Below are 23,809 nucleotides of genomic sequence, written 5' to 3' on the forward strand. Positions count from 1 at the left end.
TTCCTGTCAATTCGGGGACGACTGCTTCATTTGATTCACAGCATTTAATGCCAGTCATCAGCACGCCACTACTTTATCCGTCACAACACGTACCACGGGTCAAGTTCACTTTCTATCAGGCAATGAGCATGTTTTCTTCTTTCTTGAACCCAGTCAAGTGTTAGCACCTCACAAAGCCGGTTCTGCTGAAACAAGCTGTGCCTTGCTTTTACAGCCTGCAGTTTGTGTGTCGGAGACACACAACTGAGCTAGCCTGGTTGATCTACCCTTCCGGGGGGGGTGGGGGGGGGATGGGGGTCGGTGAGAGAAGGGGAGCACTGCCCCGAGACTAAAACACAACAGACAAAAGACGTTGGCTGTGGTGCATGGTCAGCTAAGCAGCAAAAGGCTAACTGGAAAGGCCACAGAACAAGTGGCATAAATCAGTTCAGGGATGTGTTTAGGGCTTTTTTCTTCTCTTCACGCAGGAGTTTGGGCTTTCTCCCCAGGTATAAGTGCTAGTGCTAGTTTTAAGTAGGAAGTAAATGGGGGTGGGATCAGCTGTAAGCTGAATACCAGAGGGATGTGTAGCGACTCAGGACAGTGTGTAACTGCAGGTTTTTATGATTTTCTCTTGTCATCAGTGAGAGAGATACTGTGGTAGGTTCAGTGACTGCTACAGCCTACATGTGAGTTGATCCTACAGTTTTGCAGGAAGAGTAGTATTTAGAAAAAAGTAAGTTTTCCTGTGTTGCCATGTTTCTTGCTCGTGTTCTGCCTTTGCAGACTCGTGTCATTCCAGCTCCTGCAGTGACCGCTGCTCCCCTCTGCCCATGGCAGCAGTGCCTGGGGGCAGAGGGAGAAGCAGAAGGATGAGGAATGGGAGGAGTGGGTTCCCCTCCTCCATGTTTCTACAGGGACCTAATGAGCAACGGACACTGCAGGATTTATGGCATAGGTGATTTCTGTGATGCTTTTAGGAGGGAAGGAAGATCAACTTATAATCAAAACAGCATGGCTGGTATTGCAACTCACTTCATTGTGTGAGGATAGGGAATGTGGGCACTGTACACCAGATGCAGGACTTTTGGATGCTGATATAAATCATGCCCTGGATGAGAAAGGCACATCCACTGCTGTATTAATAATTTCATGGGCTTCTCTGTAAAATAATTCCATACTTTTCTCCTTGCGAGACAATCTTGTGGGGGGAAAAAAAAAAAAAGCCAAGGTCACAGAATTATCCCAGTAATGACCACCACAGCACCAAGTGACAGGCCCTACCTGAAGAATTAAGTTGCTTTTCAAGAGGGTAAACAGCATTGCAAACAGTCCTGGCAATGCAGAGCTAAGAACACTGAAGAAGAAACTCATTTCCTCTCACACTGGAGCTGTTGGTATTTCAGCTCTTTTTCCCCACACAGAGGCAAGTGCTGGCTGACTGTTCAAGAATAGTCAATACTGAACTAAATTCCCAGATGAGGAAGACCAGATTTCACACCCCCCTTCCAATTACAAAAGCTAGAGCAGGTCCAAGAGAAGCAAACAAGAGACACCCAGTGTATCTACTGCGTCCAGTGCTGACATGCACCACTTTGAGATGTTTCTCTTGTCTGCACCAGAAAGAAGTTATCACCTGATTCTTTGTCTCTTGTGACCCTGGAGAATGTCTCAATCCAGAGGACCGGATAGAAGGGTTGGACCTGACTGGGTTTGACCTTAAGTTCCCTTGGGGCATCTCCTACAAAAAATTTTTACAGTCAGCATTTTCCAGTGAAACGGCTTTCTTCTGGAGGATTCCTGACCAGTACTCAGTTTAAGTCTGTCCCTCTCAAGCAGGCAGGCAGTTATGGGCTCAAAGCACCTCTGAAGACCAACCAACTTTATGGAGCCGCTGGAATGCCTGGCATTCGCATTTTAAAACTTTCATGTAAGCAGGCTGTTTGAGCCAGAGGACAAGTAAGCACCAGTCCTGGAATCCAAGAATCTCTACTTTGTTCCCAAATTATGAGGACATGTTGTTCTTCTAAACAGCCAAAGTCTTGTGCTTTTCACAAGCTTCTCAGACCTACCTGCTGGGTCGCTGGGATAACATTTTCTGCTTTTATGCCACTCATGTTGTTCTGAATCAATAAAACTGGTGACTATTTTGATTTTGCAGTGTTCTTCATAATAGAAACTACCCATGAGAATAATTACTTGCAGGATTCAGTCCTTTAAAGCTTCAACAAAATCCTTTTCCTTTTTCAAAGTACCTTCTTTCACCTCCTGTTTCTGGTCTTGATTTTCCGTCTCCAAGTCATCTTGTGCTTTTGGCTCCACCATCTCTTCATCATCTTCATCCTCTACAAAAAAACAAAGAAAAAGATTTGTGAGATTCTCCCCTTTAAGTGGGATGGATTACAACTGCAAACTGTTGGTAAACACAGGTAAAGCAAAGCGTACAAAAAATAGAAACATCTGCATTTATCAGAATGACGTTCCCAGACATTTCCCCCTGCAACTGCAAGATAATCTGCTAACACAGGGCACCTGCCACTGTGCTCCCTGTGGCAACTTCCCATCTCAGATGTCTGCTGAATATCTTCCTGACCTCAGAGATGACTTCTTGGATGGCATAAGAACAGATGCAAACATGTTTCAGCCTGGCAGCTATTCCATGGCTGGGACACCTGCTATCCAGACACCTCATTTCCAATTCAATTCTCACCAGATCAATTTGTCTTTTGACCTACAGGAAGGGGTTAAATAGCAATCTGACCTGAGGTCAGATGCCACTAGCAAGCAAACAAGCATGGTACAGTTCTGAAAAGTCATCACCATCAACTAGGGGAACACAGCAACCGAAAGCGGCATTTGGAGCTTAAGAACCATTCTTGCATTAATACAAATTTAACGAACACTAAAATTTGACACATGTCAGTTACTACTGCCAGATGTTTTAATGACCCTTCCTGACCTATGCAAATGCCTCTCTCCCTTCCCCTCTCTCCCTACATTCACATGTTCTCATTTTAACCAGGAGGGCAAACCGTTCATTCCTTTCCATGATGTCTGTCTGAAGTTACAAGAGTTCCGATTGTCCAGACCAAAACATAATACAGCAGAGCTGGAAAGATGGTGATGCACCAAAATGGCTCAAACCCTCACTGCTTATTCCCAGCTACCACAACATGATTCACTCTCCACTGCCCAGGGCTGGCACCCAAACCACTCACACTCATGAGAGGGGAGAGGACGCTCAGCCTTCTAGATTCAGTGAGCTATGGAAGCTGAAAATAGACCTGCTCCTAAAAGTGAGTTACAGTAATCAACAATTAGAGTGAGCAAATCTGTGGCCTATGGAGGAATTATTCTGGAGCTTGACATAACATCAAGGCATAGCAAGGACCACTGGTGCCCTGGGTCGGTCCATTGCATAAGAGAATGCCTGTTGTCCCAGCCCTGGGGCACTCAGCTGTCAGCAAAACCGCTGCAGTTCCTTCGGGGCTTTCTGAGCAATCCGCCTGTCACCACACAGATCCTTGTGACATGGCACTTCTCCAGGCACGCTCCCTGCTCTGACACCGGCACGTTAACATGGCCTGGAAGTGGGCAACATCTCATGCTTCTCCAGCTGCTCAGCTACTGGCACCTTTTCCTGTGCAGGCTGGCTGCAATCAGTCCTGGCTTCCTGGGGACATGTTGGTGCTGACAGTTTGCATTCAGCCAACAGTAACACGCATCTGTATTTTGTTTTCAGTAACGTAACAGGCACTATACTATTCCCACCACGTTGCCTACCCTAGCACTTCTTCCCCCAAAAGCCCAGAGAATGCATGTTGCTAGCTGACAGGGATTGGACTTGATGATCCCTATGGGTCCCTTCCAACTCAGGGTATTCTGTGATTCTATGATCTGGGCTGAAGAGAGCATGGCTTAGCCACATAGGTAAGGAAGGGTCTCAGCATGGACAGACAGACTTTTCCCTCTTGGGGAAAAGAGGAAATCTCAGTATAAGATCTGCTTCTGTTACTGCTAGTGACTGCAGCGAGGAGAGGGAAAGCTTGGCTCCCCATTCATCAGCAAGGAGGAAGGGGGAAGGAAACCAGCAGAGATGGGGAAGCATTTCCAGAATTAAAATCACTACTAACTAACGCCACCCTTTCATCAGGGATCCTTCAGACCATGAGAGGAAACAGTCACTTGCAGTGGGGCAAAGGTAGGGTACTTACAATGCCTCCCATGGCAGTTACATACCCCTAGGTATCCTATATACAAGGGCTATAGAGAAGAGCTTTTAGAGAGCAAGCCAGGGTGTTTCAGTTTGGCAGGGTGAATGCCAAATTCCAATGCTTTGTCCACTGAAAGGTAGATAACATCTGATGCCATCAGCAGAGTCAGGGAGAAAAGCTCACCCGCTTTATGCATGCAAGAGGGGTAAATAAAAAGGCCCCTCCACCATCGGTTTGTGGCACTAGTGGAGATGGGGATGCATGAAAGAGGGAGGCACTCCCAGTTTCAAAGAACAGATGAGAAGTGTGAGAAGAGAGAGGAGTGACCGGCGCAGCAGGGAGTGAATACCGTGCTAACCTCAGGTCCATATGCACACGCAAGATAGGATCACAACGCTGTACAGATATATGCACACAGGCACGCTTATGGTAGATACCTAATTAAGTCAACTCCCACAAGAGTTTTGTGAGTCTTGCATTACAAGTTTTCATTCCCTAGAGCGCCAGCTCTTGGAGCCAGCTGTTTACATATGGATTTCAGCTTCCATTTTTAACCTGTTTCCAACCTGCCTGCTCGTGCAGGGAAGTTTCAAAAAGGGAATGGTTTCAGAAAACTCGCAGGAAGCTAACCAAAAAATAAGCCAGCATTTAATCGAGAATCTTGGGATTTTTAAGGCATCGTGCTATGCTTCTTAATGCCTGAGTTGCTAACGGATAGAGGCAACGTAGCAAATGTAACGCTTGAGATTTAGTGGGGAGTTTTCAGACTGAACTAAATTTGTCCCTGTCCCCTAGAAGTCCTTGATGCCTCAGATTTTGGGTGCCAAGTTGTTTGCCTGCCTATTGCCTGTTCCTGCTTCTAAAACAGGGAAGGAATGAATGGCTGAGGCACGTTGGAGCAGAAGGGTGTGTTGATACTTCAGTATCTATTAAGGTAGATCTTCTTTACTTCCCTCCTTCTTCTGGGAACAGTCAAAACCAAGCTTCCCTAGCTTTCCCCAGATTTAATTGCAGCAGGAAAAATAAGTAAAGATGATTACAACACATGCCATGCTTCTTTTTCCAAGGTACACATATCAATAAATTAGTTTTACTGGGAAGGCAGTGCAAGAGTTTTTAACAGGTTAGACACAGTTCAGATGTCCTTATTTATTTACGGAGAAATGTATCTACATGGATAGAAAAAATCATCTGAAAAAGCGATATGGTTGTGAGCCAAAGGCTAAAATGTTAGCAAATGCCAGAATTTGGATTGCCTGGGCACGATTAGCTACCTTCCCTGCCCCCTCCCCCCCTGCAGCCCCCCCCTGTGTAGGCATGATGACATCATTCTGGAATTTCCTCCCTCTTGAGTGCTTGGCCTCATTTTCTGGGTGCTCAACAAGAGACACCTGGGGCCTGCCATGCAGAAGTGCTGAGAGCTGAAGTCAACTGGGCCTGTGCTTGGAGTGGAGAAAGCATGAGGGAAATGCTACGCGTGCAGAAACTCCCACATCTCTCTTTCAGCACTGGCTGAAAGCTGTCATTCCAACATTTTTGTCCTTTTCCTCCCAGTGCTTCAGTGTTTCTGCGTGATAGCGATAATACTATGACGATAATAATACTCTCACCCTGCACAGATGTGTTGCAGAGGTTTGGGATTTGGGGCACATTAAGATACTGTCTTGGGGGCAGCAGAGAAACAAAAGCTTGGAAAGTGATTCCTGTGTTCAGTGTAATGCATAGAATGTGTGCATTAACTTGAGACCTGAGGTCAGAGCACCGCATAGAAGAAGCTAAAATCCAGAAGGGTTAAAAAAAATGACTCCTCATTGGCTGCCTGAAACAGGGACCTCTTAGGGAAAAAAACCCCAGACGTCATCATGTAATTAAAACTGTATCATCATACATATTCAAAATGGCTAATTTAGGATGTCCAGGAAACCTGCATTCTGGCATAGCCAATGTTACCTGGCTTAATGACCTGAATGTTTATTTGCTGCAGTTAACTTTTTTTATACCGTGCCCATGTCTGCATACTTACACGTATTCATAGTACATAAGTTTGGTGCTGTGCTGAAGCATGGCTATACACGTGTACATCATACTGTGCACATACACATACATTACAGAACAATGGGGAATGCTTCAGCATTCATTTTCTTGTGTTTTACTTAAATGTGAAAAAAAGCCCATGAATTGTACATTTATTGAAGAATCTGTGAGTATCTACATGGTTACTTGCTTCACATGTGCCTACTCATCATGGATGTGCCATCACGGTGACTGTCCAGGGAGATGAAGACACTCCTGTAGTTCCCAAACACACATAGCCTTTCCCTATTTTAGAGCCTATCTGACACTGAGAAGTTTGGAGATTTAACTTTTTAATTGTTAACATCATAGAAATAGGAGTCTTCTAGTCACGTCGGCTAACACAGTTGCTACTAGCACCAGTAGTATTACACCCTGTTCAGAAGATTTCAATCAGAACACAAATGTCTATTAAAGGAACCACATGAAAACAAGCTACTAATGAAGAAGTGTATAGCTTCTGTGCAACACTGGTCCTTTGTAGATCTGAAAGGACTTTGCAAGGAGATCAGTTTCATTCCCATTTACCATGCAGAAGCTGATGGACATAGGCCCACTTATTGTAGATCAATCAGTAGACCAGCAGCTGAGTGAAGAATAGAGGGTTGGCTGCAGAGTTTCAGCCTTGAGTCCTGCCCACTAAGGACACCCTGCCTTCTACTGTAAATAAACAGTTTCTCAATGGAAATGGTCATTAAATGCTTAGGTTAACAATGTTTGTCTGCTGAAGCTGGTGGAGCCAGGTGTATAGACTGACATAGCTGGATCAAATACCGATTCTTCTTAACTCACAAGTTTGCTGACTCTCCTGGCTCTAGGAGGTGGCCAATCAGTCCTATCAGTGCTTTAACACGATGAAGTAAAAGCAGAGCTTGTACTGAGCTTTGAGCAACCCTGCTTCTCTTCCAGACCAGAAGGGATCTTGTCTGTCTCAAAGCTTGCCTTCTTTCTCAAACTACAGTAGTTGCTCTAACAAAAAGCATGATCTCTCCCTACAAACCTGGTTTTGTTCAGTCTGTGTGTAAATTGCTAACTTATGACCGCTGCCTAAGTACTAGCTCCAGTGAGCCTGCTCTGTGCCCGGCCTTGCCTTGGCATCCACGAGGATGGATCACCGCTCTGCAATCGCATTAAATGGAGGGGGAAGCCCTGTAACCACGTGGCTGAGCCCCTGGCACTTGCAGGACAAATGTCCAGATGTGCTGAATTGGATGAAATGTTCAGTGAGAGCACAGATGACCTCAGAAAGTCAGACCCCACATTTCTACAGAGCTGGACTATTTATTACCTACTTGGACTTTCCAGAGTTATGAATCACTGTATTTATTTTTACGGCATGGAAAAACATACCGGGCACATTCAGTACAAACTAGAATACAATAATTACATCTGAGAGGACTGCACATGACACTGGCTTAGGGTTTTAATTCTTGAGATGAATACTGTTTTGCTTGGGTAAACATTTTCTTTGTTGGCTGAGTTTTGGATCGACAGTTTTAAGCAGTTAGCACTGGTACTGCTCAAACAGTTTCTAAGCAGCTAATTTTTTTGAAGATTTATGTAATTAAAGGCCTCTGCTCCACTAATACATGTACCACCAGTTAAACAGCATGCAGCGTGTTGTGCATTCATCTTGGGTGGAGGATTTACACCTCCTCAGACCTGCACCTCTGAGACTAGCTAAGAAGTTGCAGCTTCTGCGTATTGTTCTAAGTATTGACAGTTATACAGCATTAGACTGACAGTTCTGTTTTTAATGCTGGGTAGCTACCAACAATCCCTTTATTAAAGACATATCTTTAAAATAGCAGTTCAATTAGCATCACAATTATATATTTCATTGCCTGAGTCACTGATACATGAGAAGCCAACGGATTATTATATAGGGCTTTATATCAGCATTGACATTCCTTTAGTGCACGAGAAGGATCAGCCGTGCATGTGATGTATTCAATAAGTGTCTTCACAAGAGGCAGACCTGATATTTGACACTGTGAAATACCAGAAACTGTTGCATCACTTTTACATGTACAACAGTTCAAATGAATTCTGCTGTTTCTGTTACGGCAGAATTACAAACTGGGCAAAGGGAGATGCATCGTGTGATACTGACATAAACCTGGATTAAACAAGTTAAATATTGTTGGCATTGTCCTGAGAAGGAGTTAAAACACTATCCTTTTTGAATATATCTTTCCATCACTAGCAAAATATGCAACAAGCAAGGAAACACATACTTCTTCAAATGGGACCATTTGACATGTCACATTTTTGAAAATCTGTGATTTGTAATCTGGCTGGATGACCTATTTTTCATATAATGTAATTTTTTGAAATATGTCCAGTTTTTCACTTTCATCTTTTGACTTCCCTTTGAAGCAAGAAGAGAATTAATTCATCAGTAGATTTTGTTTGTAGAGTGGGATGTGAGACTAGACATACACTGGGCACATGTTAGTCATCCCAGATGGAAATATTCTTGCATGCGGGCTCTTCTTGGCAATAGGCAGCTGCCTCCTAAAATGTCTTTCAGTTAGCCAAAGCAGGGAAGACTGCTCACTGCTGAATGCTGAAAAAACCAGAAGTGAACAGACCTTGTCCAAAGCCCTGTGCTGCAGGCAACAAATTTCAGATGAGAATTTCACGTGAGTGAGCCTGAGCTTGCAAGCATATTTGCATGCAAGAGTCATACGAGTGCAAGGTATCTCTACCCCCTACCCAGAAAGATACTCAACTATCCATTGCAAGAACATAAAAAAGTTCCAGGTCATCCTTCTGAAGTTCCCCATCCCTGATATGGCATGTTCCAAACACATCATCTTGTCCTTATGACCTAGTAACAAAGAAGTCATGCTTTGTAAAGGCTGTCAGATAAAAAGGGAACATTAGGAAAATAAAGGGTAAAATTTGATGAATGAATGTCTGGAACTATTAAATGGCTGATGGGACTTGAACAGGAGCATGAGACATTCTTCCTCCAGTTCCCATTACACCTTTTTTAATCATCTGAAAAATAATGGTCTGCCTGTATCTTTGCAGTTCCGCAAGGGCAAGAATAAATCACAGCATTATGAGCGTGGAGTGGCCAGCATCTTCAAACTCCCTTGGCTTTTTTTGTTATCTTGAAGTGCTGTGTTGCTCTTTTGTAATTGTAAAAGAGAGGCTTCACACAGTGATAAAATATAGGCTGTATGAGTCACATTATGTTTACGAGACTCAAGTATATCGACTGAACCTTTTTGAAGGAAATATTGTTTTAAAATTTAATCATGAAATAATATAGATAATGTTTGGCACTTAGGTATCATTTTAATCCAGAAGATTGCAGGGCATTTTTCCCTGGGATTAACATATTTAGCCTAACACCTTCCACAGTGAGCAGACCAGTGAAAAATATACCAGTTTTAAAAGTGCAGGGCTGAGAGGAAAAAACCCTTCAATTTCCTTTTTTCTTGCAATATGAAATAATACTCATGTATTGTCAGATCCCAAAAAGGCTTTCTGATCCTAAACCTTGTTCTGCAGTGTAAATATCTGCAGTTCACCCCTCATCCCACAATGAGCAGGTGGTATTGCTGGGCATTTCAACCAGATCCCTAGAGTCCCCCTCTCAGGCTTCAGCCATCCTTGTACCAGTGGCAAGGAACGAAATCCATATTTCACCCTGAAAACAAACACTGTAGCCTGACTGACTGAGAGGAGTCATTTAGTTCAGAAAATTTATTTTGCCTACAGCATAGGCAATGCCTGTACTATTGCCACTTAAAAATTTGTCCTGAAATTTACTACACTTCCCTCTTAAAACAAGCACCCCGTAAGTAATTTTTACTCAACATTTCTTTTTAAAGCTCTCCTTAACAATTACCACATTCAATTACTCCTGGTTGAGGGATTCTCAGGTCTCCTGGTATATGATTTATCATAACCATCTCCTGTTCTAAGGTTTCACCACTCAGCTCCAGTCTCTATGCCTCTTCCTGACTGGTGTTTGCAGTCAGACTTCTTTCTGGTACATTATGAAGACAGATTTTATTTTTCCATTTTGTGACAAATGATAGACTATCACAGCCAAATGGCAGGATAATGTCACAAAAAAAAAAAAAATAAGAAGTTTTACTGTTGCATTTCACTAAGCTCCATATGAAATTACCCAAAGGTCTTCACAGCCCTGATTGCAAACCTTTGCATTGGTTCAAGTGTTAGACTCAACGCTTCAGAATATAGTAATTTCTTTACCAATTAAAATGGAAAGCTGCCTCTGATTCTTCAGGGAAGCATTTCTCTAACCCAAGAAACTGATTTTCCAGTTACTTGGCCTGAGCACAGTTTTCAGTTGTGGTGAGAGTCTCAGAATTCAAAGTGTCCCTTGTTTTTAGTTTCTGGTCGGTCTAGACCAGACATGGATTTTTCTCTCCTCTTTTGGACTGTTGCAACATCACACTGGTTGAAAGCATTTTTCATTCCCCAGAGAACTAAACTGCAGAGTACCCCATTGGAGCCATCATCTCTTCTAGCCTATTCCCTTTTCTCCTCTTCCTCCCTCCCCAGAGCTCATGTTCAATTCTATTGTGCTTGAAAATATTCCAGTTGGAAGATGCAACACGAAAAGAAAAATACAGAAGTTTCCTTTTCTTGGCCATGGTTGGGCCTTCAAATAAAAATGCCAACATGAAATAATGGTCCAACAGCAGAAGCCTTACAGCAGCATTTACAGAGCTCCAGCTCCAAAACCAAACAGCATAAATTTAAAATACCCTGCTACAGCATAACTGTGGTGGTGTAACCCTTGAGGAATAAAGTGACGGAGACCCTTCATTTCTGTGGATGAAGAAAGGGTTGCTAAACCATGCAGGTTTTCACAGCCTCTGAAATGTGTAAAGATTTCTTCCTGCTGTGCTGCTGGAAGGAATCACGTTGTGCCAGCAGTGTGAAACGACTCTCGTGCTAGGAAAGGGCACTGAGACACGTGGCAGACTGTGGATTGGGCCTGCTCAAGTAATTTTCAAATACTCAGATCATGTATTAGTGTTAAATCACAAAAGCGTAAGTATGTTAATGAAAACCAGTCCCCACAACCTATGGCACTAGGAGCAATTGTAAAACAAAAGCTGCTTTCATATTAAATGCACACACACACACAGATGATCTATCTGGCATTTACACGGTGCCTGATTTGGAGGTCAGTCACAGAAGACCGTTCCCTCAGCTGGGCACTAGGTACTTAAAACCTTAAGTACATTGTAGACCCAGTCTGTGGGATTTTTCCTGCTGACATATAGGGGCTGGGACTTCACTTGTAGACTCATTTATTCCAAGCACAAATGGCTTTATACTCCACAGGCCACCTCTCCTATTTTCCACCGCGTTTTTGCTTGAGTAAAATTACAAAACCTTGCTATTGTGGAACAATTCTCCATTTCCAAACTGTGTCTCCATCAGTGAAGCCACACTAGTATGTTTTAGGTCCTGACTCTGGCCTTAGCTTCTCCTGGAGACATGAGCATCAGCTTTGGCCCTTCAGAGTTTCTCCTTTGTTTTTTTGGATATGATACAACGTTTCACTCCAAGGCCCTGAAATGTATGGGCACACAGTTGTTTGAATGACCATGGTTTAACTTTTAAGGCTATTTTTTTCCCACATATCTCCCTCTCTCTCTTTCCTGTGGCAGTTTATGAATAGAGATCAATGCTTAAGATGCAGCATATACTTTTGTAACTGAAATATCTGAGAGCACAAAGCCCCACATTTATGCACAAACCTCATCAGAGAGAAGTGGAGACAAGACTGCTGATGTATTACAGGGATAATTGGAAAAAACAACTATATTCATAAACAATTACCACAGTAAATACACAAAGGCTCCCTCTCTTTGTCTCCCTGACACACACATGCATATACTTCGCTCAGCACTTTAAAAATAATTAGTCATATAGCAAATGCATTTTACATGAGCAAAGGTTCATTTCAACATTTGCCTTTAAAAAAGCAGGCAAAAAATTGTTTTATTAAAAAATTAAACTAGAGAAGAATAGCTGGGTCAGGGCCCTACGAATGTGTGCTTATTACTTATCCGGGCACCAAACAGACCCCACTTAATTTGTTTCCCACTGACGCCAGTTCACCTTAGTCACTGGCATTAGCCCTGATTTGCATCAGTGCATGTGAAAAAGGAATTCCCTCTGACAGTTTTGAACTTGCCATATTTTAATTTCACTGGTTTTGTCCTAGTGCACTGGGAAAGGAGAAGCTTCCTCTTCTAGTCACTCAGTTTTTGGGGTATCGAGGTGAGCAATGCCTTTTGGTGTTGGGGAAACCAAGGCACAAGCACATCATCTGCTTGCCCAAAGTCACTCCTGAGGACCTGCAGATGATGGTATAAAACTGGTCTCCTGATTCCTAGGCTGATGCTTCAGCTGCTTCTTGCCCCTGGGGCATGTGATCATGGCTCAGCCTTCATTATGTCAAACCAGCTGTTAGACAACAGGGCCGTTTTCCCCCAACTGCTCGTTTCAACCTGCCTGGTGAGCACCCTGCTCCAGGCACCGCTGTCCCTGCACTGGGAGCCTCCCTGTCCACACGCCCTCCTCCCTGACCCCTGCCTTCCCATGCCTTCCTCCACAGCCCTGCACCCCACTGCCCACTCCGCCTGCCCCCCCTCTCCACTCTCACAGTTCCCACCCCGGTTCTGCTCGGGGTCATGCTTCAAAGTCTCCCGCCCTCCCAGGAAGGCCTCTTCCTTCCTCCTGGCCGCTCTCCAGCCTCCCTGGCATCGGTCTTCCTGAAGCAGATATCAAAAATCCCCTACTTGCAATCTGGGGGTTTATGCACGCCGAGAGCCATACCCACCTGCAGATACCTGTTTGACACAGAAATGCCCTCTGATTTGGATTCTCAGGTGAACACTTCAAGGTTTTTCTGAGAACTGGGGTTATAAGACACTAATTTAAAAAACCCACCAGCCTAAAACCAGCTCCTGCTCCCCAAGTTCCCCACTGCTATGGTTAAAACCCAGCTTACCCACTGCAGCTCAGAGGATCAGTTCTGTCTTTCTGTGCTTAAGCTCAACAGACTTCAGCAGCTTCAGATGTCTAAACAGTCAGACTGCATCCACATTTGGGGTACCCAGGAAGACCAAACCTCACTGCAGCCTCTCACAGGAACGTGCTTCCCTTTCCCCACCTCACAGTTCAGACTCATCAGGAAGGTAATTTCTGTGGCTACTTCTTATCTGTCACACTTTGGAAAGTGGATGCTTTGAAGTACTGTACAACAGGCTGCCTGTAAATCAAAATCCCCCCTTTTCTCCCAAAACACTGTAAGACACTCTCTTCAGCCAGCTTTCAGGAGATGTCTGCCATACACACAGAGGCATTAAGTCAAGAAAACCTTGGGAAAACAGAGCTAAAATAAACTGGGCTATGCTCCCTCACAGTCCTTCACCTGGAGAAGCATCTCTGCATGGACTTTTGGTTTTTCTTAGAGGAAACCAAAAGAAAGAAGCTGCTGGCTTCAGCCCCTACATCCTTCTGGTTGCAACACAGCTCACAGCTGCGAAGTTTACACGTGTTAACTTGGGATGCCACAAGCCAGCCAGCAATGAGGCTGTCACCCTGATCTGAGGAAGCACAATGTGCATACATGCCAATGATTTTACCGCAAGCGAAGCGTTTTGCCGAGATAATTCAAAGCACATTGTGTTTCATCAGTTGACTGTTCCATCTACAGCCAGTCACAAAAGCCGGCAACGCTGGAGCCATATCCCATCAGAAAGGTGCAGCTCTATAAAATACCAGTCCTTTGTGGAAGTGGGGAAGATTAAAAGAAGGAAGATGAAGAGGCAGTTCTGGCAATATAAACACGGCTTGTTTTCACATTTTCTGAATGGATTTTTGGGGGCTTTCCATAAAAAAAGTACTTGTATTTTTTTTACTTTTAGACTAATTTAAAATTTGAGGTGAAGCAAATGAAAGGTAAATATTTAAGTGTTGTTAAAACATATATGTGTTGAATGACTAGACTGGAAAATAAAGCAAAATTATACTTAAGGTGGTGTTTCAGTACATTCGAGTCTTCTTTCAACCTGGAACAAAACTGTATTTTGAAATCTGAAATTCCACAGCACTGCATGAAGAAGGGATTCCTTCAGGGCCTGACAAATGCTGCCACTGCCTTAGGGATGCAGTTTTGGTTGAGTGAGGATTTAAAAGTCTGTTATTAATGCAACACAGAAGCACACACTGGGCTGGGGGTAAGGATGTGTTTCATCACAGAAATGACAAGATCACTTTTCCTGTGTTCTGAGATTCCCTCTCCTGTGAATTCAGGCTAAGAATTTCTTTTAGATGGGACAAACAACTTAAAAGTCATCCTTCTAGTACTGAATGCCTGAAGACAAATTTCACATCCATGTCCTGAGAACAAGGTAACAGACACCAGTGGCCAATCTATTTGGTGCATGTTTGGAAGACAGCCCAGTACACCAGACAGTGCCAGATTGAGGAGGAAGTATGCAAACAGGCATTTATCGCTTTTGAGGCCTGATCCTGACTTTTTGTTTTTGCATGCAGAACTCCAAATGAATGGGACAAATGCATCATGGGGCCAGCAAAGTACTGCCAATCTATCTGGATGGCCCCTGCATGGAGAAAGAACTGACCAAGCAAGTCTGATGAGCTTAGAAACAATTGTCTTAGTCGCCTGTACTGTCATGTAGTTAGATAAAAAAAGGAAAAAATCACCACAACAGAGGTGTTTGCTTTGGGGGTGAGCGCTGGGGGTAGGGCTAAATTCAGCAGCCACAGCAGAACAAATAGAAACTGTGAGCTTTTCCACCACATTAATGAAACTTCATTCAAAAGGTGAAGTGTAATGTTCTTCAAGATGGATAATTCACATAAGCTGTGTGATTCAAACACTCGTGTTTCCACACCAGCTCCACACCACCTCGGGATTTATGTTTTATTTCGGTTTTCATCGGACTGCTCAGGAATGACCAACGACAAAAGAGCATGTGTGCATTTTTCCTTTTCATGGGTCCCTGTTAATGAGGACTCTGTTGCATTAAGACAGTCAAGACTGTCTCTGGCAAAACGTGTTGAACCAAGGTGTTTGTGCCTGCATAAAATTAAGCCACAAGTAAAGCACTTATTTCTGACAGCAGATTTATAATAGGAAAATCCCAGCAGGAATGAAGAGTTAGAAACCCCCGTTGTAGCCTTTTTCATAAACTTCACCGTGATTTAGTATCTCAAACAAGTAGCAGGAAAGGCTAACAGCAGAGGTAATCCTATCATCTTTTCTCCGACAGCACCATTCCATCTTTTTGACTTCCTCATGCTGCTAACATGAATTCAAATCATCTGTGTTTAAAGTTAAATGCAGTGATTGACAGATCTTTGTAGTCTCAGTCCATACTGAAGATTATTCTAGATACCTATCAGTTATTACTACAAGCCCTGTCTGATATTCAATACCTACAGGGAAAATTGTTTTTAACGGTGTAATGTCTGATCTATTTTGAAAGCTATTTTAAAATAAGAAACTAACTATAACCAGGTGGCCAAAATCCTGACAGGTTTTTTTATGGGTTGATTTTTGGGGGGAGAAGGTGGAAGATAACAGCAGAACTCTGTTATGCTGCAGTAACAACCATGATTTAGAGCAAAACACAGACAAAAAAGAAGCATTTTGTTTTGATTCCATGACATCAATTTCTGTAAAAACACTTATTCTGATAACACAGGATAGAGGAGAGTTTCAAGGTTTGCTCCTGGCTCTTGGTACAGACTTATGACAGCATATGCTGCTATGGAGTAATTGCTAGCTTTCATGAACACAATCACTTCAAAGCTCACTTCCTATGCTAGAAAACTGGGATGCTGAAAGAGACCTCTGGGTGTACCACATCTCTTACGGTGGACACAAAAGTAAAATGAAATAGTAAGTGCAGTGGTCACACCATCCACTGTGCTTGAGGGCCAGTAGTGCAGAAAGCCTGATGGATGTCCTCTTTAATTAAAAGCCCCTGAGCTCAGCCCTGCCAATGCCACTGCTGTGATGCAGCTACAGCCTTGCTGCTCCTGATTACTGCATTACAGAACAGGTTGGCCTTTAGGCACAAGCAGATCAGCCAGGTGGGTTGTAGTGCGCCTCAGCCAACCTTTAGGGGAGGGAAGTAGAAGCCATCTTGCATGGGCAGCCCAGAGAAGGGGGAAGGTGGAGGTGTAATGGTCAGGCAATGCCATCTGGTGCCTGTCTGTGATTCCCTGAGCTGGTGACTCTACCCTGAGGATGGGTCTTTCCTGAGCTTGCCCCATCCTGCCCCACCAGTTATTTTTGCCACTGAAACATTCTGAATCTGTTCTGGCTGACAGCCTCACGCCATCAGTGCTTTTCCCCACAGCACTGAAATGTAATCGCGGGGAAAGAAGTACCAGAGAAGCAGCATGGCACAGACAGCAGGCAGGACATTGCCTTCAAATGCCACCACTTTTTAGAGCTCATCACATGACTGAGATCACACCCAGACCTTTGTGAAACCTGATTAACTCTGTGCTCACAGCTAAATGAATCTGAAACTGTTTGACAAGGACTTAACAGCACTGTTCAGTTCAGGAAAAGTCTTTCCTGGTTTTGCGACTGGGATATAAGGAGCAAGCACGGCCAGTGTGTTTTGGCTGTAAATCATGGTCGGAAAAGAATAAACAAGGCTGGGGAATGGAGCTTGTGTGTCTTGGGTTAGATGGGATGGTTCGGGCTGCTGAATTCTTAGTGACTTTTTCAAGATTTCATTTATCCCTGCTTGTTTCTCTGTATGCTTAGCAATGAAAAAAGAAGTACAAAAGATGGAAATACAGATGTTATAAAGCCAGACTTGGGCCCCTAAAGTAAAAAGCAGTGAAGGCATCGGTAAATGCATCAGGAGTTTGGCCAAAATGGAAAGTCATGAAGACGGGCAAATTCCATTAGCAGAATGACAGCTAAAAATAACCTCACAGGGAAATGTGCACGGAAATTTGTTTTTCACACACTGGGCAAATAAAATCCAATCGGGTTTTGCATTCTCAATATTACCCCATTACATTACATGGAAGCCTGAAAGAAGACGATGATTTAAATAAAAAGATCCTCCCCTGTTTGTCAAGTTGTCATTTTTCCATCTGCAAATAATGAAACATAAACTACTCTGAAAGGGAGAGAGATGGAAGGGAATGTGTTCCACGGATCTGTGGAGAACCACATAGAAACATATACAAAAAAAGAAGCTGCAGCACAGAGCACTTCCTGACCTCCTCTTGGCTACAAGTCTAAAAGAAGTCTCCAAGGCAAGAAGCATGAAAGAGCTTAAACAAGAAACCCTTCAGAAGTACAGCTCTTTGCTGCATGAATACCACAACACAGGGAAAATCTGCTGTGTAGGAGTACAGTCCTCCCACTTGAAAAGGGCTGGTAATGCCATCGTGTCACGGAAAGATTTTCTTCATGGCTTTTGTGCATTGAAGGCATTAGCAAAGTGGGAAAAGTGCGAGCTGACAATTGTGCGGAAAAAAGGTTTCTTAATTATATTGTAAAGCATGTCTCATTTAAACATGCAGCAGAATTAATGTTAAAAATACATGTCTTCCCATACAAATGGATGCAAAATCAGTGTAGGTTAATCTAGAAGATAGTGTGCTCCAGACATCTTTACAAATATTAAGGAGATAAGCTTCATCAACAGCACATAAATATTACTGTCACCCCAGATTCCTCCTGTAGTGTTTGCTGCTGCAGTAACACAGGCTGGACCCTGTTATGTGTCGGTCCGTGCCTTTGCATTTAGCCGAATGCTTTGTCCATCCTCTCTCTTCATCTTTTCCTGCTTCACAAGCCCCCAGCAGTTCAGGATGTGTAGACCCCTCCTCCCTATTTAGCCCTGTCTGAATCTCTGCTGACGTTCCTGGCTTCATGGAGCTTCAACCAGTTACATTCATCCTGCTTGTGGAGGTGAGAGGTGAGCTCTGATCAGCATCATGATGTGTTCCCACCCAGCTGAGTTTCTCCCCCTTGGACATCACAGCTGGCTCACAGTTGTGCTAGACAACAAGTCAACAGGCAGTATGGAGCATCAAGGCATTCAGACTTGAGCAGAGGCTCAAACTGTGAACCCTCGTGACAGGAAAGATATAGCCCGAGTGTCAGAAACAAGAATTGAAGGCAAGGCTCCATATTTTGATCTGATACCCTACATGGGAGGCTGTGAGCACCTCATGAGCTCACAGCACCTCATGAGCTCACCTTTCACCTCCTTTCACCTTTCACCTCCACAGGAATACAAGTAAGATCTGCCAGGTTTTGAACCTCTACTGCTGCCTGAAGACTACAGCAGGACAATGGTGGCTTTGCTGTTAATGCCATGCTTCCTGGGTGTGCTGAATATGAACATGCTTATTCATATTATGTGCTTTTGATACATGTTGGTGAATAGCAGCCTTCACCTCTGTGCATGTCATTCCTCTCGTTTCAGCTGGTGTATCAGTCACCCTGCTGAGCCTGCTTAATGCTGTACGGACCACGTTAGTGACACAGACCGCTCAGGGAGTGCAAAATCCTTACATGAAATAATTACCAGAGATACACTTCCCTCCCTGTCCTACTCATGGAATTCAGAATTAAAGGCCAAACTTGCTTTCTTTCCTTACCCTTGGGAAACTCTAAATAGCATTATTCTCTTTTTCGCTCACCGATTGTTCAAATGACATTTTCTTCTACTAACACACTTGCTAGTGAAAGAAACTTTGTTTTTTCCCTTTTCCTTCATTTGCCTTCAAAGTCCACTGTGTTGTATACACAAGCTTGGGCTTTGGCTCTTGCAATACCCCTGCACAATGGCTAATGTGCACGTGCAGGCTTACACATGCACGTTCAAGCAGATGGTGCTGACATGCACCGGTGCAGCTCCGTACCTCACCTTGCTCTGGGCTATGCTTTAACAGAACAGGCATCGGGGCCTTGAAGCATAGCAGTAACGAGCTGCTCCAAACACGCTTTTTCCGAGGAGGTGTGGTGGGGGCACAATGGATACTTAATCATAAAAATGCTGAATATTTAAGCCCTTTCCCCTTCCACCACCCATTTAAATCAGCAATGCAGTTGGAATGAAATACAACTCGGCTTTCAAACATTTTCGTATTTAATTCAATTTACTTCTAGATTGATAGCTAAACTCAAAACAGATTTTACTCCTTTTCTCCTGGATGGGGAAAGAGAGATGACCAAGTTCCCTTTGAACTTGGTTTAGAATGTTTCTGTTTTTTCCTATTAACTAAAGACAAACACACAACAGAAAACAATTACTAAAGTGGTCCATAATCTATTTCCAGTAGAGGATTGCAATGAAATGGGGTGAAGAGCTGAGTCTCTTTCAAAGCCTAAGGGTCAGGTGCTCCCAGTGGTTGACACGAGTTGACTGTCTCAGAAAAAAAGGAAAAGATCTTGTATTAGCCTTTTATTTTTAGAAGCAAGCTTTCTCTACAGAAGTTAAGGTGGATCTGTGAAGTACTTTGGGTGATAGGAACTGTGATTTTTTTGGGCAGGTGGTTCTGAGAGACACCAAGATACAGAAGGAGAAGCAACCATGGGCATAGAATCATAGAATGGCATGGGTTGGAAGGGACCCCAAGGATCATAGAGCTCCAACTCCCCTGCCACAGGCAGGGCCACCAACCTCCAGGCCTGGATCTACACAAGGTTGCCCAGGGCCCCATCCAACCTGGCCTTGAACACCTCCAGGGACGGGGCATCCACCACCTCTCTGGGCAGACTGTTCTAGCACCTCACCACTCTTTCTGTAAAAAACTTCCCCCTAATATCTAATCTAAACATTCCTTCCTTTAGTTTTAATCCATTCCCCCTTGTCCTGCCATTGTCTACCCTTTTAAAAAGTTGAATCCCCACCTGCTTATAAGCTCCCTTCAGGTACTGGAAGGCTGCAATGATGTCCCCCCGCAGCCTTCTCTTCTCCAGGCTGAACAAGCCTCTCTTCATAGGGGATGTGCTCCAGCCCTCTAATCATCTTCATGGCCCCCCTCTGAACCCTCTCCAACAGTTCCACATCTTTCTTGTATTGGGGGCCCCAGATCTGGACACAGTACTCCAGATGGGGCCTCACGAGGGCCAAGTAGAGAGGGACAATCACTTCCCTGCCCCTGATGGCCACCCCTCTTCTAATGGAGCCCAGGATACCATTGGCCTTGCGAGCTGCAAGAGCACACCGCTGGCTCATGTTAAGTTTCTCATCCACCAGAATGTGATCACAAGAAGTCAGACTGAGAGGTGAAACTACCCAACTATTGTGTACATTCTGCCAGTTGACTTCAGGGAAGAATGACACCAAAATAATACCCCATCACCTATTTTGGGAAAGGCATGAGTAAAGGGCAATGGATACTGATAACAAATTCACCATTTCCATTGATGTAAATGATAAAATTCACCAGATAGACAGATAGACACTTCTAACACCATAAACAGGGAACACTGAGACTCTTTCTGAGTGATCCTCCAGCAGAACAGAAGAATTAAAAAGTTGTGGACAGTGGGCACACAGTTCAATTGAGGAAAAGCACCATCTCATCCCAGCCCTTACTGAACCCATGCCACCAATAACTCTGTTCTTAAGCAGAGATGTTTGATCTCCACAGATGTCAATCTCTTCTCTTTCATAAACATTCATTGCATTTTAATACTCTTTTTTATTTTTTCTAAGTCTGGTTTTGGCAACTATCCCAGAGTTCAGATGTTTCTCCAAAGTTTAGAGGACTTCATTCCAACATCTTTTTTTCATGAAAGTACACTGAAAACTCACAAGAAAATCTCTTTTCTCCCAGTCTCCACATCATTCAGGTTTCATCCAGGCCAGAGACAGTATTTTGCAGCCTTGCTCACATTTTAGTTTCACAGGTTCACTCAAGCACGAAAGGTAACAGAGGAAAATGATGAGGAGATGATGTCCCTACCAGCCTTGACCATTCTATGATTCTATGAAAACTAAAACCTAAGTTAACCGAGTCTTCAAAAATATGAGTTGTTTGAATTTTGGGCAGAAGATTAATGTGTGGGATTTTTTTATTTGAATGTTCCTATTGCCAGCACATACTAATAAAATGCTAAATACATCTCTGAACAAATAACTACCCTTACAACTACCCTTACAGCTGAGGTCTCTGCTTCACCCTTTCTGATAGCCCGAGACCAGCATTCTCTCACTGGAGTTGCAGTTCCCCGTATCTAGTAGGAGAAGAATGGAAGGGGCTGTTCTTTTACTTCTGCAAATCTTCCAGAGCCTACAGTAATGAAACACATCTAGCACCTCCTCCTACATTTGATTTCCATTCAGAGGCCTATTTTACACACCACAAGCACAGCTCGATTTCACACCTCTCTCATAATTTCAGTGAGTGAAAGTCCAGGCACGAAGCCAGCCCTGCTTCTGAAGGACTCAGCCCAGCAAAGTCTGTTCACGCTCAGTTCTCCTCTGATGTTTAAAAGGGCCCAGCCTCCCTTCAGAAGTACTTTGCAATTCAAAAGTGAGGGTGAACTGTTTTCTGTTTGGAAAACTTTGCTCTGGCCTTGCTAGCAGACCCTCACTTTCCATGTGCACAGGAATGCAATAAATATACTGGGAGAAAAAGATCTGTGAGGAAAATCAGTTAGAAATCAAAGGGTCATAATATACCACTTAAAGTATTTTGTGGATTAAATTACTGAATAATAATGAAAGATGAGTGATTAATGGCAACCTGGTCCGAAGCCCTCTATTTATACCCAGCCCAAATAAAATGGTAGGCAGGTGCACTGTATCCCTGACTCTATAGGAGACTTCTGTCTGCCCCTCACTTTTCAATCCCACTACAGTTATTATACAAGCTTTTGTAAAAAGGCAAAAAAATCTCCCAGAGTTAACAACAAGTTTATTTTATCTTTAGCATTTACCTCCATCAACTACATTTTTTGGCATTATTATAAAACAATGCAGGGTAGAAAAATCTCAACCCATTCTAAGCAAAGTTCCCTCCAAAATTACTTTCATCTTTGTTTAGAGGAAATCCAGACAATCTATTAAAATATCCCTTTTTTTTTTCTTCCTGCCACTAATAATCATCTGAGAAATTTTTACTCTTTCAAGAATTTCAGGAATTTTTATTTTGTTCTCTGTTTTGCCACTGCAGTGCCATCACAAAACTGCCAGAAGAGAAAACTCTAATGCAACAGCAGATCATTTCTACTCAAAATAAAACATATATTTCCTGCCCCCAAAGAGTTGTTTTAAAGTTCATCCATAAATAAAGCCATATTAATGCCTTCTATAGCTCCTATTCCAAAAGCTCTTCCACAACATTTTTTGTGCACATTTGCACTTTGTTATGCTACTTGTTCTGTAACAAATAGAAAAGCCTGAACAAACCAATTTTCTGGCAACAAGTTTGCTCACTTGTGAAGTCTTTTAAAAATGGGGAAAAAGATGCTTTGTTAGAAATTTATGGCATCAGATACTTATTTTATTTCCCATAAGTTAAAATTCTTTGTGATAAAGAACCACACCAAATAGTACCAAAATAGACTTTCTAAGCTACATCTTAAACAACAGAACATTTACTGTGGTGCTCAAGTTATAAGGAAGAGTAATGATGGGGGAGAAAAATGAGACAAAGAAATGATCTTGAGGAACTTTCACTTCTATGGGTCAAACTCTGTCTAATGGCATTCCTAACTGGAAGCTGTTCACCAGAGTACGTGAACTAAGGTGATCTTAGTCTAATTCCTAAAAGACAAATACCAAAGGCATAGGACAGCTACAAGCTATATTTTGAAGCATGACAAGATCAGTATAGCAGCAAAGATTTAGCTAAAGGTGGGGGTGTCAAAGAATTTTGCTGAAATTAAGCTTTTGGTACAGAAAGGGCATCCTGTTCTGGCAATTGCAGAGTACCTGCAATTTCAAACTCTGCATGCAAGGTATTTTAGTGATTTACTTTGCAAGCGATATATAGGTAATGCAGAAGACACAACTGCAAGGTGACGCTCTATTGAGAGGAACACAGTTTAAACCACTAAAAAGTGGAGGAGGAAAGGGAAGAATGGGAGCTTAGCTCTATAGGCCTTTTTTTTAGGCCAAACCCTAGACAATCAACCAGAGAGGTTGAGTGCTCAGCTTTTTGGATAAACAGACTATTTGTTTAAGTGCCCGTATACAGATTTATAAGCCAAAGTTCTATCTCTTTATAAATCCTAAAGTGGAAAGTCAGAAGGTCAATATTTCGTAAGTGCTCAGTTCTTAATTACATTTTTAAAAGATTAGGAGCAAATCTACATAGTGGAGATTTTCAGAAGACCTCAATACCAAACTACTCCCAGTATGGCCACTTTGAGGCATGTAGAGAATCAGTTACAAAGCCCACTTACCCTAGACCTAACTAAGGCCTAGGGTATTTACAGGCATGACTCAGGACTCTGCACTAAAACAGTTCATTTCTGTGCCTACTGCTATTAGATTCACTGTGTA

General features: G+C 43.1%; 1 protein-coding gene across 1 annotated transcript in view; it reads right to left on the reverse strand.

Moving 5' to 3' along the window:
- DYNC1I1 (dynein cytoplasmic 1 intermediate chain 1) overlaps positions 1–23,809 on the reverse strand; it is a gene marked incomplete at its 3' end in the record, with an annotated part of 189,441 nt that overhangs the window by 85,260 nt on the left and 80,372 nt on the right. Inside the window, exon 7 of the mRNA XM_084260489.1 lies at positions 2,235–2,324. Coding sequence (XP_084116615.1) covers positions 2,235–2,324 — 90 coding nt within the window. The remainder of the gene's footprint in view (positions 1–2,234; positions 2,325–23,809) is intronic.

This window comes from Gallinula chloropus, assembly GCF_964237585.1.
Source record: "Gallinula chloropus genome assembly, chromosome: 2".
In the NCBI taxonomy this organism is placed as follows: domain Eukaryota; kingdom Metazoa; phylum Chordata; class Aves; order Gruiformes; family Rallidae; genus Gallinula; species Gallinula chloropus.